The sequence below is a fragment of the Delphinus delphis genome, chromosome 11 (assembly GCF_949987515.2).
Source record: "Delphinus delphis chromosome 11, mDelDel1.2, whole genome shotgun sequence".
Classification (NCBI taxonomy): domain Eukaryota; kingdom Metazoa; phylum Chordata; class Mammalia; order Artiodactyla; family Delphinidae; genus Delphinus; species Delphinus delphis.
In genome coordinates this window covers 40,502,668-40,521,021 of record NC_082693.1, presented here as the reverse complement: position 1 = coordinate 40,521,021, position 18,354 = coordinate 40,502,668, and the positions used below count along the sequence as shown (strand labels likewise).

General features: G+C 38.6%; 1 protein-coding gene across 6 annotated transcripts in view; it reads right to left on the bottom strand.

Annotated features, from left to right (window-relative positions):
- The window catches only part of ATF1 (activating transcription factor 1), a 54,298-nt gene that overhangs the window by 17,860 nt on the left and 18,084 nt on the right, over positions 1-18,354 (bottom strand). For 3 of the 6 annotated variants that reach the window (XM_060024764.1, XM_060024763.1, XM_060024765.1), the window contains exons 3-4: positions 3,478-3,597; positions 1,116-1,216 (exon numbers count right to left, since the gene is read on the bottom strand). In XM_060024764.1, coding sequence (XP_059880747.1) covers positions 1,116-1,216; positions 3,478-3,597 — 221 coding nt within the window. The remainder of the gene's footprint in view (positions 1-1,115; positions 1,217-3,477; positions 3,598-18,354) is intronic. The other 3 variants (XM_060024767.1, XM_060024766.1, XM_060024768.1) reach the window with 1 other exon arrangement.

Sequence of the window (18,354 nt, the reverse complement as noted above, 5' to 3'; positions counted from 1 at the left end):
ATTTATCAGATTGATGATGAACTAAATTACATCTTTTTTTTTTTTTTTTGCGGTACGCGGGCCTCTCACTGTTGTGGCCTCTCCCGTTGCGGAGCACAGGCTCTGGACGCGCAGGCTCAGCAGCCAGGGCTCACGGGCCCAGCCGCTCGGCGGCATGTGGGATCTTCCCAGACCGGGGCATGAACCCGTGTCCCCTGCATCGGCAGGCGGACTCTCAACCACTGCGCCACCAGGGAAGCCCTAAATTACATCTTTTATGAAGTCTTTCCTACTTCTTCCATCAGGCAGGAATGAATACACCCTATAAAAAGTTCTCTCGTAACATCGAAAACCTTACTGCATTTGTCTATGTGTTTCAAAAGAGCATTTCATCCTTTTCTGTCTCCCTTTCCTCCTACCATCTAGTCATCAGGTTTGGTCAGTTCTACCACAGAAGTGTCTCAGATCCAGCCATGCCAAAGATACCACACTACCTATATGAAATCACCCAGATTATTTCAAAAGCTTTCTGTCAGTTAGTTGTACTACTTCAGCTTTCTCTTCATTCAACAAGTAATTATTAAGCATCTACTCTCATCTGGTCATTCTGCTAGGCCCTGAGGTGACAAAAAATAATAAAGCACTGGCCATGCCCATAAATAAACTGGAATTCCAGTAGCATGAGGTAAGTACTATAATAGGGGTTAGAGTAAAAAGATGCCACAGAAGAAAGACCTAACCTGGTCTTGGGAGGCTGAAGAAAAAGTAAACAGAGAAGGTTTCCAGGAGGAAATGAGGCCTAAAGTATGTGCAGAATGTAGAAGAATGTGTTTTACACACACAACGGAAAGACAAAGGCTCAGAGCTAGGAAGCTAAGAAAGGGAACACAAAGTAGTTTAATTCTTTCATATTACTATTAAAGTTAGTAAATATGGATATCTAATACTTTGCCAGAAGATGAGTCTAAATTCCTCTTCAGCACAGCAACTTGGGCCCTTCAAAATCTTGCCCTGTCTCTCTTAACACTTCCCTTCCTATACAAACACATGCTCCTTCTTGATATAATTTGCTTTGCCAGCACCATTCCAACTCATATGGCAATATAACACATGCAGGGTTTGACACGAGTACTCACCTGTAAGATGGGCGCCGTGCTAGGATCCCGTGGGTTTTCTGTGAGGAGCCTATGCTGTCAGATGAGTCCTGAGACTCTTCACTTTCTGATAAAGATGATACCTGAAAAACAGAACTGGTTTTACTATGATGAACAAAGCAGGTAGAAAAAGAATTAAATTTAATTTTTACTTTCAGAAAAAATGATCTGTCTTCTGCCACCCAAATTCCTTTGTCATTAAATCTAAGGTCGAAAAGAAAGAAATAAAAGGAAAAGAGAAAGTTTATTTCAGGAGCCCAAACTAAAGGAACATACAACACAGCAGAACTAAGAAGAAAGTCTATCCCCCAAATAAAGCAATACTACTTCACTAGAGTTGTAAAGATCAGTCTCTACACTGATGCACATTATTCAAAGTTTTTTTTTAATCATTAATGCTGTCTGATTTGGATTTTGGACATGCTAACTTTGAAATGTTATCAGATATCCAACCAATATCTAATTATTAGATAATGAAATTGAGGAGACTGCTGAATATACAAGCCTGTGAGTCAGGGAAGGGGTCTGGGTGAGACATATATTGGAAGTCACAGTTCTTTAGATAGTCCTGAAAGCCACAAGACTCACTGAGCTCAATAAGGGGATAAATATAGGACAAAACCCAGGGACACTCTAGCAGTAAGAGGTTGGAAAGAACGGGAGGAACCAGCAAATGAGACCAAGAACAAGCCACCATGAGGAATAACTAAATGAGCAAAGTGTCCTTGGAAAACTAGCGAAGACAGTGTATTGAGGAAAAAAGAATAATCAACCATGTCAAATTCTGCTAGCAGGTGAAGTAAAACAAGGACTGAGAACAAGCATTAGATTTGGCAAAGTGGAGGTCACTGGCAAGGGCAGGTACAAACACATGCAACTTAAATATCTGTAATAATAAGCTGTATCTCACTTCACAGTTGAATGAGTTAATACATGTAAAGCACTTAGTGCACGGCACAGCGCAAGCACACAGTAAATGTTAACTCTTATTAATAATAAACCTATTAAAACTAGTTACTACAATAACCATATGCAAGTTTTAAGTTATGATATCTTACAATTGAGGAAACGACTTATTTTCAATTTTTAAAATGTATTAAATTTCTCAGCATTTTTCTGAAGTTGCATTGTGACACCTGACTTCATCTTCATTAAAAAAAATAAACAAAACAGGCTTCTAGAACGGACATAAATTCTCTACCTTACTTACTCTCTACAGAAGGCCTTCCCCTGAACTATGTAGACTCAGATCTTAAATTTCCAGAGAAGCTTGTTTTACATTCTATAGTCTCCTTCAAAAACAAGGTCTAGTGTACTTCTACTTTTTTGTATCTTAAATCTTTGTCTTTAGATAGGAAAGAAAGATCACAATCTGTAATAATTAAGAAATAATCGCAGTAACGAATAATAAAGTAATAATTAAGGAAGATCTGTCACTTCTATATTTCCTCATGCACCACAGATATGCCATTTCTAATCTAAATATTAGCTGTTTTCCCTGTCTGTCCCTAAATTTACTCCAAAGCCTCCCACTGAACTCAAGTAAGAAAATCACTTCTAAAACTAAGAGATTCCTTATAACTAAGATCAAGTATTTCTCTTTAATAACAAAACTAATAAGAGTAAAATCTTCATATAAAACCTCAAAAATCCATGCAGCAGTCACCTTTCCTATAGGAAAAAAACCAAAAACAAAGACAAAAACAAAAAACACATAAAGATGCAGCTCTAGAGCTGACAACACTGCCAGACACTGTATACATTCAAGAGGAAAAAATGAGTTATACAGCTTTTCTTCTAGGATAGCTGCTTCTAAAAATGAGAGATGACCAAAGGCATTCTGAGACTCACAGGAGCCAGAAGATAAAATGGGGAGAAAGAGTAAAAAGAAAAGGAACCCAGGATGGCCTTTTCCTCCCTACTGTTGTCAGGTGTAAATATGAAGGTAGATAGATATAAATAAGAACTTCACTATGAGAGAACTTCTTTTATTTGATCGCCACAAAGCATAAGGTAGGTACTTTCTTAGTTTGCTAAAATGCTCACATCATCACCCTTTCTTCAGAATTCTCTTTTTCATGAAGGATACCACTAGGATAAAAAGGTGCTTTCCCTTCAGAAAATTTTTCATTTCCTTAAATTCTAAGCAATAACTTCTTCCCAAAATTGCCTTATATTTTTACCGGGTAGTATATACATGAAGCTAGAAGTTCTAAAATCTAATTTCTAAGACAACTTTATTATCTTGTTTTACAATATTATAACTATAGCAACTTCAGTGTGTCCAGAGACTCAGGGTTCAAAAGTCCCCTCTCTCAACCACTAAGTCTTTGAATTTCTGTACCGTTTGCACGTGTGGTGGGTGAATTACAGAAGACTGAGCTGTCTGGATGACCCCCTGAACCTGTACTTGCTCTCCAGGAAGAGGTACAATTGTCACTGGCGCAGATCCTCTTAATGACATCTAAGAACAAATAAAAATTCAATTAACATAATATAATTATACCTGTGCACGTAAGAAAGCTGAGTTCTTAATACTGGAAAATACATTTCAGAGCTTATTATATTTAACCACATCTATTAATCACATATTAGGTATCTTCTGTGGGCAGGAGACTGCATTAGGGGGTTGAGAGTACAAACTAAACAAACAATAAGAGCTATAATATAAGCAGAGAAGTAGACAGCACTGTACTGTGGGAGCAAAGAAAGGGTGCTACTTCAGCTAGGTCTTGAAAGATATACAATTCCCTGAAGGTGTGCTTGGGGGATAGGGTTGGAAGGTATTTGGGGCAGAGGAACTGATTGTGTAAAAACATGGTGGCTCTTCAGAACATGTCATTCTGAAGATATCTGGTTAAAAAACAATTAAGAAATCAAGAATCAAAAAGTGAGAGAAATACCAACTTTGGGCAGTATCTTCAAAGAAAAATAAATTATAATTTCATGATTCAATTATTTACTTGAAATATTTTATTTCTGTGGAAAGTAGATGGGGTTTCATGGAAATACCACAATAAAATGCTAAACCAAGAAAAGCCCACCCGTCATCCTTCAAGACTCAGCTCAGGTTCTACCTATTCCAAGAAGCTTTCCCAGATATTTTCAGATCTCTCACCTTCCTCTACACTATCCTGGTTCATACCATCCATCTTGGGCTTAAATCACAAAATAAAATCCAAGGCTGCTTCTCAAGTCCTGAAAAACACCTTTATGACTCTTTTCTGTGTTTGCATCAGGCCCCCAGAACAATGCCTTATTCTGTTTCATTGAAGGTTCTTTACCCTTTCCCAAGACTGGATTAAATTCCAGTCTCATTATCTCCCAAATGCCCAGGTCAGGGAAATATGTATATAAAACTTTATCCAAATATCAGAAAGGAAATGTAAAAAAACAGTACCTTTTAAAATCACACCTCCCCAAAATAAAATACTTAGGAATAAACCTGACCAAGGAGGTGAAAGACTTATACTCTGAGAACTATAAAACATTAATAAAGGAAACTGAAGATGATTCAAAGAAATGGAAAGATATCCCATGCTCTTGGAAATGAAGAATTAATTTGTTAAAATGGCCATACGACCGAAAGCAATCTAATGCGACCCCTATCAAATTACCCCATGACATTTTTCACAGAACTAGAACAAATAATTCTAAAATTCATATGGAACCATAAAAGACCCAGAATTGCCAAAGCAATCCTGAAGAAAAAGAACAGAGCAGGAGGCATAACCCTCCAGGCTTCAGACAGTACTACAAAGCTACAGTAATCAAGAGTGTGGTATCGGCACAAAGTCAGCCATATGGATCAATGGAACAGATAGAGAGCCCAGAAATAAACCCACACACCTATGGTCAATTAATCTTTGATAAAAGGGACTTCCCTGGTGGTCCAGTGGTTAAGACTCCAGGCTCCCAATGCAGGAGGCCTGAGTTCGATCCCTGGTCAGGGAACTAGATACCACATACGGCAACTAAAGATCCTGCATGTGGCAACAAAGATCCCCTGCAACTAAGACCTGGCGCAGGACTTCCCTGGTGGCGCAGTGGTTAAGAATCCTCCTGCCAATGCAGAGGACATGGGTTTGAGCCCTGGTCTGGGAAGATCCCACATGCCGTGGAGCAACTAAGCCCGTGCGCCACAACTACTGAAGCCCATGCGCCTAGAGCCTGTGCTCTGCAACAAGAGAAGCCACCACAATGAGAAGCCCATGCACCTCAACAAAGAGCAGCCCCCGCTCTCTGCAACTAGAGGAAGCCTGCACGCAGCAATGACGACCCAACGCAGCCATAAATAAATTAATTAATTAAAAAAAAAAAACTGGTGCAGCCAAATAAATAAATAAATATTAAAAAGAAAAATCTTTGACAAAGGAGGCAAGAATATACAATGGGAAAGACAGTCTCTTCAGCAAGTAGTGCTAGGAAGGCTGGACAGCCACATATAAATCAATGAAGTTAGAACACACCCTCTCTCACCATACACAAAAATAAACTCAAAATGGCTTAAAGACTTAAACATAACACATGACACGGTAAAACTCCATGAGAACATAGGCAAAACATTCTCTGATATAAACTGTACCAATGTTTTCTTAGGTCAGTCTCCCAAGGCAATAAAAATAAAAACAAAAATAAACAAATGGGACCTAATCACACTTACAAGCTTTTGCACAGCAAAGGAAACCATAAGCAAAACGAAAAGACAACCTAAGGAATGGGAGAAAATATTTGCAAATGATGTGACTGACAAAGGTTTACTTTCCAAAATATACAAACAGCTCATACAACTGAACAACAAAAAAACAAACAACCTAACTGAAAATGGGCAGAAGACCTAAATACACATTTCTCCAAAGAAAAAACACAGATGGCCAATAGGCACATGAAAAGATGCTCAACATTGGTAAGAGAGACATGCAAATCAAAATTACAATGAAGGGGAATTCCCTGGCTGCCCAGTGGTTAGGACTCTGTGCTTCCACTGCAGGGGACATGGGTTTGATCCCTGGTTGGGGAACTAAGATCCCAGATGCCACATGGTGTGGCCAAAAAAAACCTACAATGAGGTAGCAGCTCACACCAGTCAGAATGGCCATCATTTAAAAGTCTACAAATAACAAATGCTGGACAGGGTGTGGAGAAAAGGGAACCCTCCTACACTGTTGATGGGAATGTAAGTTGGTGCAGCCACTGTGGAAAACAATATGGAGGTTCCTCAAAACTAAAAAATAGAATTAGCATATGGTTCTGCAATCCCACTCCTGGGCATATATCCAGACAAAACTTTAATTCAAAAAGATACATGCACCCCTATGTTCATAGCAGCACTATTCACAATAGCCAAGACATGGAAAGAACCTAAGTGTCCATTGACAGATGAATGGTAAAGAGATGTGGTACATATAGACAATGGAATACTACTCAGCCATAAAAAAGAACAAAATAATGCCATTTGCAGCAACATGGATGCAAATGGATTATCATACTAAGTGAAGTAAATCAGAAAAAGACAAATACCATATGATGTTGCTTATATGTGGAAATATGACACAAATGAACCTATGAAACAAACAGAATTGCAAACAGAGAGAACAGACTGGTGGCTGCCGAGGGGAGGGGCTGTGGGAGGGATGGAATGGGAGGTTGTGGTTAGCAGATATAAGCTTTTCTATATAGAATGGATAAACAACAAGGTATACAGTACAGCACAGAGAACTATATTCAATATCCTATGCCAAACCATAATGGAAAAGAATATATAAAAAAATGTGTGTATATATATATATATATATATGTATAACTGAATCACTTGGCTGTACAGCAGTAATTAACAACACTGTAAATCAACTATACTTCAATTTAAAAAAACAAAACAAATAACAAAACAAACCAACCTTTATCCAGGTACTGAAAACTGCAGACTTTCAGCACAAACAACTCCATTCAACCTCCCTCACACACACTAAGAGACATGACCAAACTCTATCACAGCTTCTATCAGTTCAAGGCTGAGTCCCTAGGATGACCCAGACTCCTTAAAATGCCTCCTAGAGAAAGCTCAATGCTGCCAAAATAATTAACTGTTTGTTCTAGCCAAAACCTGACTATAGGCCTTTGACCTCACTTTTCTTAGAGCACTTACTTTAGAAAACTTGCAGTTGTCAATCTCTGACCCTGGAGATAAACAAATCTTGTACAACCCAGAAATGTCTTTCTCAAGGACCTGGGAGTCATCCCTTCGCAATGTAGTCATCAAGAAGGATAGGGCCTTTGTCTACCAGTCTCTGTTGGAGGATGGGAGCCTAAATTTGATAAGCACCAATTAGCAAGTGGACACAAATGGCTGAATCACAGTGACCAACCTCTCCACCTAACATCTTCAGTACTTTTCCTTTAGCACACTCCAGCATTTCAAAAGGGACCCACCTTTTGTTTCAGCAGAGTTGAGCTCAATTTATGCTGGAGTCTCTCTTCCCTACTGCACTAGTCTGAATGAAATCTATCTTGCTGCCTTTAACAGGTGTCTGGCTCTGTTTCTCACTGACAGTATCCCAATATGGGGACACAGAAATTAATAAGTAAAAATAAACAGAATTCATGAATCTGAAGAGTCCAGCTCTAGAGTCATCATTACACTCAGAGGTCCCCTTACTTTTCAGACCCTAACTAAAGCCACTCACTCAAATAATGAGAGCTTGTGAGGGGGTTAATTTACGTTTCTAAAGGGATAAAAGCAATCATTCCTCCAGAGTTTCTGGCAATCCTTGTGATTTTGTGCAGACTGAGGATCTGGCAGGCAGAAAAGGAAAAACAGCACCAGATTTTGTTTTAGCTAGCAGTCATCACTTCCCCTTATTATCACTGTTCTAACCTCACAAAATGCTCATCACTCAGGGTCCCAAAGCCTGGTGTCTTCCCACTGCCACTCTCAAATGTGATCATCTAAATCCTGAGATCTTTCTCAAAGAAGGAAAAGAGGGACCTGCTGTTCCCCACCCCCCAATTTTAATCTGCAGTTGAAACACAGATGATTGCCTTCACCTGTTACTTTTCAGTGCTGTCTGAGCCTTCTGCAATGATAGAAATGTTCTAAATCTGCACTATCCAATATAGTAGTCAGTATCAAGCATTTGAAATGTGGCTCGTATGACTGAAAGACTGATTTTTAATTTTGTTTAACTGTAAGTAATTCAAATTAAAATTGAAATATCCACTTGTGGCTGCCATACTGAACAGTGCAGTCTGAGATCTTAGAGCTGTAGCACGTGCTAGTACACTATAGCACCAACCTCAGAACCCCTCTTAGGAGATGTTAGAAGAAGTAGGAAAGGATTTTTTTTGGAGCTGCTCTGATTAAATTGGGAGCTGTAGGACTAAGGCCCCCTGATTGCCTCTCACTCCACAGGGTAGCTGAGCTCACTCTTATTCAAGTGACTGGGCAAAAATTAGCATTCTCCTTAGCTCCCTAATTAGGGGATCCCTGGACCACAAACACTTGGGTGAGGGAGGGTGGGAAGTTAGTAGAGTGGCATGGGAAAAGAAACCTCTATTTAACAGAGTTTGAATCCAAAGTCTTCTAAATCCAGAAAGGCATACAGATTTTGGAGTCAGACAGGCTTGGGCTGATTTTTAGCTTAAGGCAATCATTTGCTGCTCTGTGATGCTAAACAAATTACTTAACTTCCCAGGACCTCAGTTTCCTCCTTTGTAAACAGAACTAATAATATCTTTTTCAGAGTTACAGTGAAAATTAAATAATAAGTTAAAAACAAAAGGTGTGTTAAAAAAATTGTGTACACACATACAATAAATAACAATTTAGAAAATTTAAACAGTGAATGGTCATTTGATAATATTAAGGAATAATTTTTTTAGGTGTGTTAATAGTATTGTAGTTATGTTCTTTAAAGGAGTTCTTATATTTTAGAGATACATACTGAAATATTGAAGGCTTTAATGATACCTAGATTTGCTTCAGTATAATCCAGTTGGTGGTGGGTTAGGGGGGGACAAGGAGCCGTGCTGAAACAGGGTGACGGGAACCATGATGGCTTAACCTAATCATCTCTTCTTCTGAATATGTTTGAAATTTTCTGTATTAAGTATTTTGAAAAGTAAAATACTGAACACAATAATGGGTGGTCCTGCGTCGCTCCAGAGCCCAGTGCTCTTTCCAAGACATCTTATCCCTCCTGGTACCACTGACTTTTAAAACCTCTCACACTCTGTATGTTCTCAATTTGCTTCCTACACAACAAGTTTATTTGTTTTGCCTTTTCATTTCAAGGAAAAAGGAAGAACAGACTGTTTTGACATTTGGAATAATGATTTTTTACTTACTTCAGTATCAACTATGGCAAACCCTTAAGCCCAGGGTATCCTGCACAGTTATTAATGGACTGGAGCCATTATTTCAAAATACAAATGAAAAATAAAATGAACCAGAGCTGTACATCTTTTAGTTTATTATTTCATGTAAAGATAATTTAACTGTAATTTTGTGGTTTTAATTTTTTTGCCCCATAGTTAAGCCTACGCTGTACTTGCCCCAAAATGTCACTACTTCCTAGGTCTCAAAAGATTCAAATGATCCTTGGACAGAGAGGATTTATACATGGTAAACTGACCAAAGTAAAGAATTCATACTCAACAGCATGCTTTCAGGAAAGTGTATCTCCTATACTATTATTTACTTCTTATTTTTCTTTAAAGTATATATCTGCTTTTGTAAACTCAAAGTACTTAAAAAGAAAACCTTAGGGCTTCCCTGGTGGCACAGCAGTTGAGAGTCTGCCTGCCGATGCAGGGGACGTGGGTTCGTGCCCCGGTCTGGGAAGATCCCACATGCCACAGAGTGGCTGGGCCCGTGAGCCATGGCCCCTGAGCCTGTGCATCCGGAGCCTGTGCTCCGCAACGGCAGAGGCCACAACAGTGAGAGGCCTGCGTACTGCATTAAAAAAAAAAAAAAAGAAAAAGAAAACCTTATTTCACTATGATAAATAGAAACTAGTATCACTTGCTGTAAGTATATGGTAACTATAAAAATAAATATAATGAAAACAATGCTGTTACTAAATATATTTTTAACTTAAAAACAGGGTAAATTTTTAGATGCTTCATATTTCTTGACACTTCTCTGTCCTCTGCTTCTTATATTCTAAAGACTCTATAGATTCTAAATCACCAAGCCAAAATCTGAAGTACAATGAGAACAAATAAAAGAGTAAACAAAATCACCTATCAAGGTAGATTTGAACTGCTCTCAAAGGAGAGGCGGGAATAAGAGGCCAGATTTTTCTCTAGGTAAAGATAGGGGACCTCCTATTAAGCTGGGACTTTCAAAGGGCCACATCATCAGGGTAAGGTAACAGAAGGAAAGTTGCCTAGGTATGGAGGAGGGAAGGGCTGAAGAAGATGTAACTAGCTCTCCAGCAGACTCAGAGCCCAATTAACATCACCTAGGTGGTACAAAAAGACAAAAAGAGCCTCAAACCCTGAAGGCGGTTCCCCAGGCACCTGGCAATAGTAAATTCTTTCTGGAGAAAGGCACACTCATCCTTGGCCACAAAAAATTCCCACAGTTTGTCAAGATTAATGGACAGTAAAGAATAAAAAATAACAACAAGGCACCAGGAGCAAGATGCAAAAACAGCAGACAGCACAAGCAGACCCAAGTGATTTTTAGATATTGACATTATCAGACATTATAAAGCAATTATGCTTACTATGTTTAAAGAAACAGCAGATTATGTTTCAAGACAAGCTTGAAAATGTCTTCAGTAAATAGAAAACTACGGTCGATTTGAAAAAGAACCAGATTTTCTAAAAATAAAGATATAATACTTGAAATTTTAAATATCATTGTTCAGGGCTTCCCTGGTGGCGCAGTGGTTAAGAATCCGCCTGCCAATGCAGGGGACATGGGTTCGAGCCCTGGTCTGGGAAGATCCCACATGCCGCGGAGCAACTAAAACCGTGCGCCCCAACTACTGAGCCTGTGCTCTAGAGCCCGTGAGCCACAACTACCAAAGCCCACGTGCCTAGAGCCCATGCTCCGCAACAAGAGAAGCCACTGCAATGAGAAGCCTGTGCACCGCAACGAAGAGCAGCCCCCACTCGCCACAACTAGAGAAAGCCCGTGTGCAGCAACGAAGACCCAACACAGCCCTCCGCCCCCCAAAAAAGTCATTGTTCAGATATACCAAACAAAGCTAAAGGGAAACTTAGTGAGCTGGATGACAGGTAAGAAGAAATTATCTGAACTGCAATACAGAGAGACAAACAGATGGAAAATATAAGAGAGGTTAAGAAATACAGAGAATAGAGTGAGAAGAACAAAGAGTAGGATACAGGCAAAATCTGAAGATATAATGCCTGAAAGTGTTATAAAACTCATGACAGACACCAATCCATACATTCAAGAATCCTAGTAACTCCCATGTGGAATAAATAAAAAGAATTCTACACCTTGGGACTTCCCTGGTGGCGCAGTGGTTAAGAATCCACCTGCCAATGCAGGAGATCGATCCCTGGTCCAGGAAGATCCCACATGCTGTGGAGCAATTAAGCCCGTGCACCACAACTACAGAGCCTGTGCGCCACAACTACTGAGCCCGAGTGCCATAACTACTGAAGCCCACATGCCTAGAGCCCGGGCTCCACAGCAAGAGAAGCCACTGCAACAAAGAGCAGCCCCCACTCGCTGCAACTAGAGAAAGCTCGTGTGCAGCAATGAAGACCCAACACAACCAAAAAAAAAAAAGAAAAAGAAGTCTACACCTAAACACAACACAGTGGAACCTACAAAACAACGAAAGGTAAAAAGAAGACTATAAAAGCACCCAAAAGAAAAAAAACAGATTATATTTAAAATAGCAACAGTCCTGTTTTAAGCTTACTTCTCAAAAGCAACAATGGAAGACAGAAGCCAGCAGAATATTTTGAATGTGCTAAAATATAACTTAGAATTCTATGCCCAGTGAAAATACCTTTTAAAAATGAAAATGAAATAGGTATTTTCAACAAATAAAAATAGAGCAGCAGACCTACATCAAAGTAAATTCCAAAGCAGTGGTTCTCAACCAGGAATGATTTTTGCCCCCCAGGGACATCTGGCAACACCTGGGGACATTTCGGGTTGTCATAATGGGGTGGGGTGGTTGGTACTGACATCTAGTGGGCAGAGGCCAGGGGTGCTGCTAAATAGCCAACAATGCACAGTCCACCACAACAAAGAATTATGCAGCCCAAAATGCCTGCAGTGCTAAGGTTTTTCTAAAGCAAATACTTAAAGTAAAAGAAAAGTAATCTTAAATGGAAGCTGAGACATGTAAGAAGGAATGAAGAGCAAAGAAATGATAAGTACGTGGGAAAAAAGCAAATAATGATGAATACATAAAAGAATTATGATGTTTTATGGGATTAAAAGAGAAAAAGATAAAATTAAATCCTAACAACAGTGACAAGTGAGAGGATAAATGGGAAATAAATGTTTTAAAGTTACTGGAATGTCTGAGAGGAAACATATTAACTTTGGACTTTACTAAGTAGGCATGCTATAATTAGTAGTAGCTGAGTTTATGTACAGTCCAAATTGATACAAGTGATGGCAGGATGGAATGAGAAGAAATAACTCAAAAGAAGACAAGAAAGGAGAGAAAAAGAAACATGGAACACGTGGATCAAAAAGTAAAAAATAAGATGGTAGGTCTAAATTTATATGTATGAGTAATTATGTCAACTGTATATGGATCAAAGCTCTGTTAAAAGTCTAGAAGACTACAATGGAATACTATTCAGCCATAAAAAAGAATAAAATCTTGCCATCTGTGACAACATGGATGATCTTGAGGGCATTATGCTAAGTGAAATAAGTCAGACACAGAAAGACAAACACCACATGATTTCATTTATATGTGGTATAAACAACAACAACCACCACCTCACAGAGAGACTGGTGTCTGCCAAAGGCAGGGGGTGAGCAAAAAGCACAAACTTCCACTTATAAAAACAATTACTGTACTGCCTATTTGAAACTTGCTCAGAGTACCTTTTAAAACTCCTCATCAGAAGGAGAAAAGTATTTCTAACTATGTGTGGTGAGGGATGTTAACTGGACTTACTGTGGTGATCATTTCCCAATGTACACAAATATTAAATCATTATATTGTACACATGAAATTAATACAATGTTATATGTTAATTATACCTGAAACAAACACAACAAAACAAAAACCACAATGAGATACTGCAACACATTCATCAGAATGGTTACAACTTAAAGAAACTCACAATACCAATTTTGGGTACTTAAATGTATCAACAGCGCTCTCATATACTTCTGGTGGTGTTGTAAATTGGTGTAAGTTTATAAAATTGTTGGCAGTATCTACTATAACTGAACATTTGCATATCCTATGACCAATTCATGGGCAGCACAGACATGTACAAGTGTGTGCACTAAGCACAATTCACAATATGTAAAAACTGAGGGGAAAAAAGTCTAGGAAACTAGATCTTTTTTTTTTTTTAAATCTAGTTATATACTGTTAACAAGAGATACACCTAAAACATAACCTAAGGACACAGAAAGTTTGAAAATAAAAGCACAGGAAAAAAAGATGCCATTAACATACTAAATTAAAGCCAAATTAGTATCAAATTAGACTCTAAAGTAAAAAGCATTTCTAGAAATAAAGACACAAAAGGGACAATTCTCCAGGAATATACAATTTAAAATCTAGGGACTTCCCTTGTGGCGCAGTGGTTAAGAATCCTCCTGCCAATGCAGGGGACGCAGGTTCAAGCCCTGGTCTGGGAAGATCCCACATGCCGTGGAGCAACTAAGCCCGTGCGCTGCAACTACTGAAGCCCATGAGACTAGAGCCTGTGCTCCACAACAAGAGAAGCCACCGCAATAAGCATGCGCACCGCAACGAAGGGTGGCCCTTGCTTGCCACAACTAGAGAAAGCCCGTACGCAGCAACAAAGACCCAACACAGCCAAAAAACAAACCAACCCAGTAGAACTCTTTAAAAATAAATACATAAAATCTGCATTCATTTAATAACATAGCCTCATAGCACACTTTCAATCACACAGCATAAATTGAAGGACCACTAGGCAAAATCAGTCCACAATTATAATGGAAGATTAATGCAATGCTCTCAAATTAGTCATAGAACAAACAGACAAAAAGTGATAAAGACGCAGAATATTTAACAACATGACCAACAAAGCTGAACTAATAAATACACAGAACTCTGCATCTAAATGCAGAATATACCTTCTTTTCAAGAGCACACTAAACATTTTTTAAAAATTATCATAGATTCTATGATAGCAAAGTTGTATTGCAAATTAGTTTCTAATTTATTAATTTTATGACCAAAATCACACACATTCTATTATTTCATGGGAAGAGATATCAAGAAACCACAAAATTGCTTCTCAAGAAAAAAACAGGGAATTCCCTGGCAGTCCAGTGACTAGGACTCGGTGTTTTCACTGCCGGGGCCTGGATTCAATCCCTGGTTGGGGAACTAAGATCCTGCAAGCTGTATGGCGCAGCCAAAAAGAAAAAAAGTACTCAAAATTATATCATTACTTAGAAAAATGCACTTAGTATGAAAATTCTGAGATACAAACTCAGTTTTCTTTTTTTTTTTGGCTGCACTACATGGCATGTGGGATCTTAGTTCCCCGACCAGGGATTGAACCCATGCCCCCTACAGTGGAAGCGCAGAGTCCTAACCACTGGACTGCCAGGGAATTCCCTGAAACTCAGTATTTTTTTTAACAAATTCACCAAAGATGGAGTCTTATTACCCTTAATGATAGAAACTTGCTGGTCATGCTTCCTCCAAATAGTTGTATGTGATATAATGTACCAAAGTTTCTTCTAAGGTTTAATCGTTCTTCTTAGTCCTTTTACCACAAAAACCTCCTTCATCAACAGAGAATGCTACTGTGTGTACTCATATTTGCTTTGAAAAAGCTCATGTATACTCAAGACCTCTTGGGTTTCCAACATTCAGACATTTTCAGTGACCTCACTAAGTCTATCAACACATTACAATACTATTTTGCTACTACGTACTATACTTCAGTTGTAGATTAGAACATTCACTCTATATTCTGCGGAACATTCATCTCTTACCACAGACTGTTCAGTGAGACCTCTCATGTTAAACCCCTCCATATATACTGATTAACTTAAAATTAAGAACCTTTTGGTCTATTAGTTCAGTCATTACTTTCCGTAATTTGGGGCTGTAATCTAATAGTTCCATAGGCCAAGTCCAGAGTATTATTAACACTACAGACACAGTTATTATAATAACTGTGATGTATCTAATGTCTACTATAGGTAAAATTTTTATTATAGCATGATATTTGTAAATTATATGTACTCTCACATCCCACTGAAGAAATTAGCTATTCCTTATAAATACATTTTCTCATACTTTCTCAAGCTAAGAGTCATTCCATTATAACAAAATATCTCATTTCACACTGTCTGCAAAATAAATGGACAGATGAAGAGAAAATCTAAGCTGTTCATAACTCTTAATCTGCTTTCAAAATGAAAGAATGCAAGTGAACCACTTTCTTACACCATATACAAAAATAAAAAAACAGATTAGGGCTTCCCTGGTGGCGCAGCGGTTGAGAGTCCGCCTGCCGATGCAGGGGACACAGGTTCGTGCCCCGGTCCGGGAAGATCCCACATGCCGCGGAGCGGCTGGGCCCGTGAGCCATGGCCGCTGAGCCTGCGCGTCCGGAGCCTGTGCTCCACAACGGGAGAGGCCGCAACAGTGAGAGGCCCGCGTACCGCAAAAACAAAACAAAACAAAACAAAAAAAACAGATTAGACCTAAATGCCAGATCTGAAACCATAAAACTCCTAGAGGAAAAGAGACAGTAAACTCTTTGACACTGGTCTTAGTAATATTTTTTTGGATCTGTCTCCTCAGTCACGGGCAACAAAAGCAAAAATAAATAAATGGTACTTCATCAAACTTAAATACTTTTGCACAGCGAAAGACAATATCATCAAGACAAAAAGGCCGGACTTCCCTGGTGCACAGTGGTTAAGAATCCACCTGCTAATGCAGGGGACACGGGTTCAAGCCCTGGTCTGGGAAGATCCCACATGCTGTGGAGCAACTAAGCCAGTGCGCCACAACTACTGAACCTGAGCTCTAAAGCCTGTGAGCCACAACTACTGAGCCTGTGTGCACAACTACTGAAGCCCGTGTGCCTAGAGCCTGTGCTCCACAACAAGAGAAGCCACTGCAATGAGAAGCCCATGCACCACAACGAAGAGTAGCCCCCCACTATCCACAACTAGAGAAATCCTGCATGCAGCAATGAAGACCCAGTGCAGCCAAATATAAATTAATTAACTAAAAAAAAAAGGCAACCTACTAAATGGGAGAAGATATTTGCAAATGATATATCCAATAAGGAGTTAATATCCAAAATATAGTAAGAACTCATACAACTCAATACCAAAAAAAACCCAAACAATCCAAATTTTAAAATAGGCAGAAGACCAGAATAGACATTTCCCCAAAAAGACATACAGGATCGCCAACAGACACATGAAAAGATGCTCAATATCACTAATCATTAGGGAGATGCAAACCAAAACCACAATGAGATATCACCTCACATCTATCAGAATGGCTATCATCAAAAAGACAACAAATAACAAGTGTTGGCAAGGATGTAAGGAAAGGAGAAACCCTCATGCACTGTTGTTGAGAATGTAAATTGGTACAAACACAATGGAAAGCAGTATGGAGGTTCCTCAAAAAATTAAAAATAGGACTACCATATGGCCCAGCAATTCCACTTCTGGGTATTTACCCAAAGAGAACAAAAACACTAGTTCAAAAAGAAATATGCACCCCTATGTTGATGGCAGCATTATTTACAACAGCCAAGATATGGAAGCAACCTAAGTGTCCTTCGATAGATGAATCGATAGAGAAGATGAGGTACGTACGTGTACACACACACACACACACACACGCACAGGAATATTAGCCACAAAAAAGAATGAAATCTTGCCATTTGCAACAACGTGGATGGATCTAGAGGGTATTATGCTAAGTGAAGTAAGTGAGACAGAAAAACAAATACTATATGATTTTACTTATATGTGGAATCTATAAAAACAAATAAAATGAACAAACAAAAGATACAGACTCATAGAGGAGAACAAACAGGTTTGCCACAGGGAGGGGAATGAAAGGTTGGGCAAAATAGGTGAAGGGGATCAAGAGGTACAAACTTCCAGTTATAAAATCATATGATCACACCAACTGATACAGAAAAAGCATCTGATAATCTAACATCATTTCATGGGAAAAATAAAAAAACAAAAAACCTCTCAGAAAACTAGGAATAGAAGGGAACTTCCTCAAACTCAAAAAGAGCATCTATAAAAGACTTACAGCTAATGTCAGGTTTAATGATGAAAGAATGAATGCTTTCCCTTTGAAACTGGGAACAATGAAAGGATGTCCATTTTCACCACTTTATTCAAGATAATTCTGGAAGTTCTAGCCAGTGCAATAAGGCAAGAAAAAGAAAGAAAATGCATACAGATTGGAAAAGAAATAAAACCAACTCTTATTTGCAGATGACACGACTATACATAAAAAATCCTAAGGAATATTAAAAACAAACAAAACCCCCAAATCATCCCTCCTAGAACTAATAAGTGAGTTCAGCAATGTTGCAAGGTACAAGATCAATAAACAAAAATCAACTGCATTTCTATGTCCTTACAACAAACAAGTGAAATCAAAATTAATACAATATCATCTACAATAGCTCCAAAGAAAATATGCAATATTAGTTACAACTGCTCCAAAGAAAATGAAATACTTAGGTGTAAGTCTAACAAAACATGTATGGGATCTGTATGTTGAAAATGACAATATGCTATGGAAAGAAATCAAAGGAGATTGAATAACTGGAGAGATTTACTATATTTGAGGACTGGAAGAGTCAACAAGATGTCAGTTCTCCCCAAACTGATCTACAGGTTTGCAGACACAGACAAGCTTATTCCAAAATTTATATGGAAAGGAAGAAGACCTAAAATAGCCAAAACAATTTTGAAAAAGAAGAATAAAATGTGAGGAATCATCTTCCTGATGTTAGGGCTTACTATAACATGGTAAGACAGTGTGGCACTGACAGA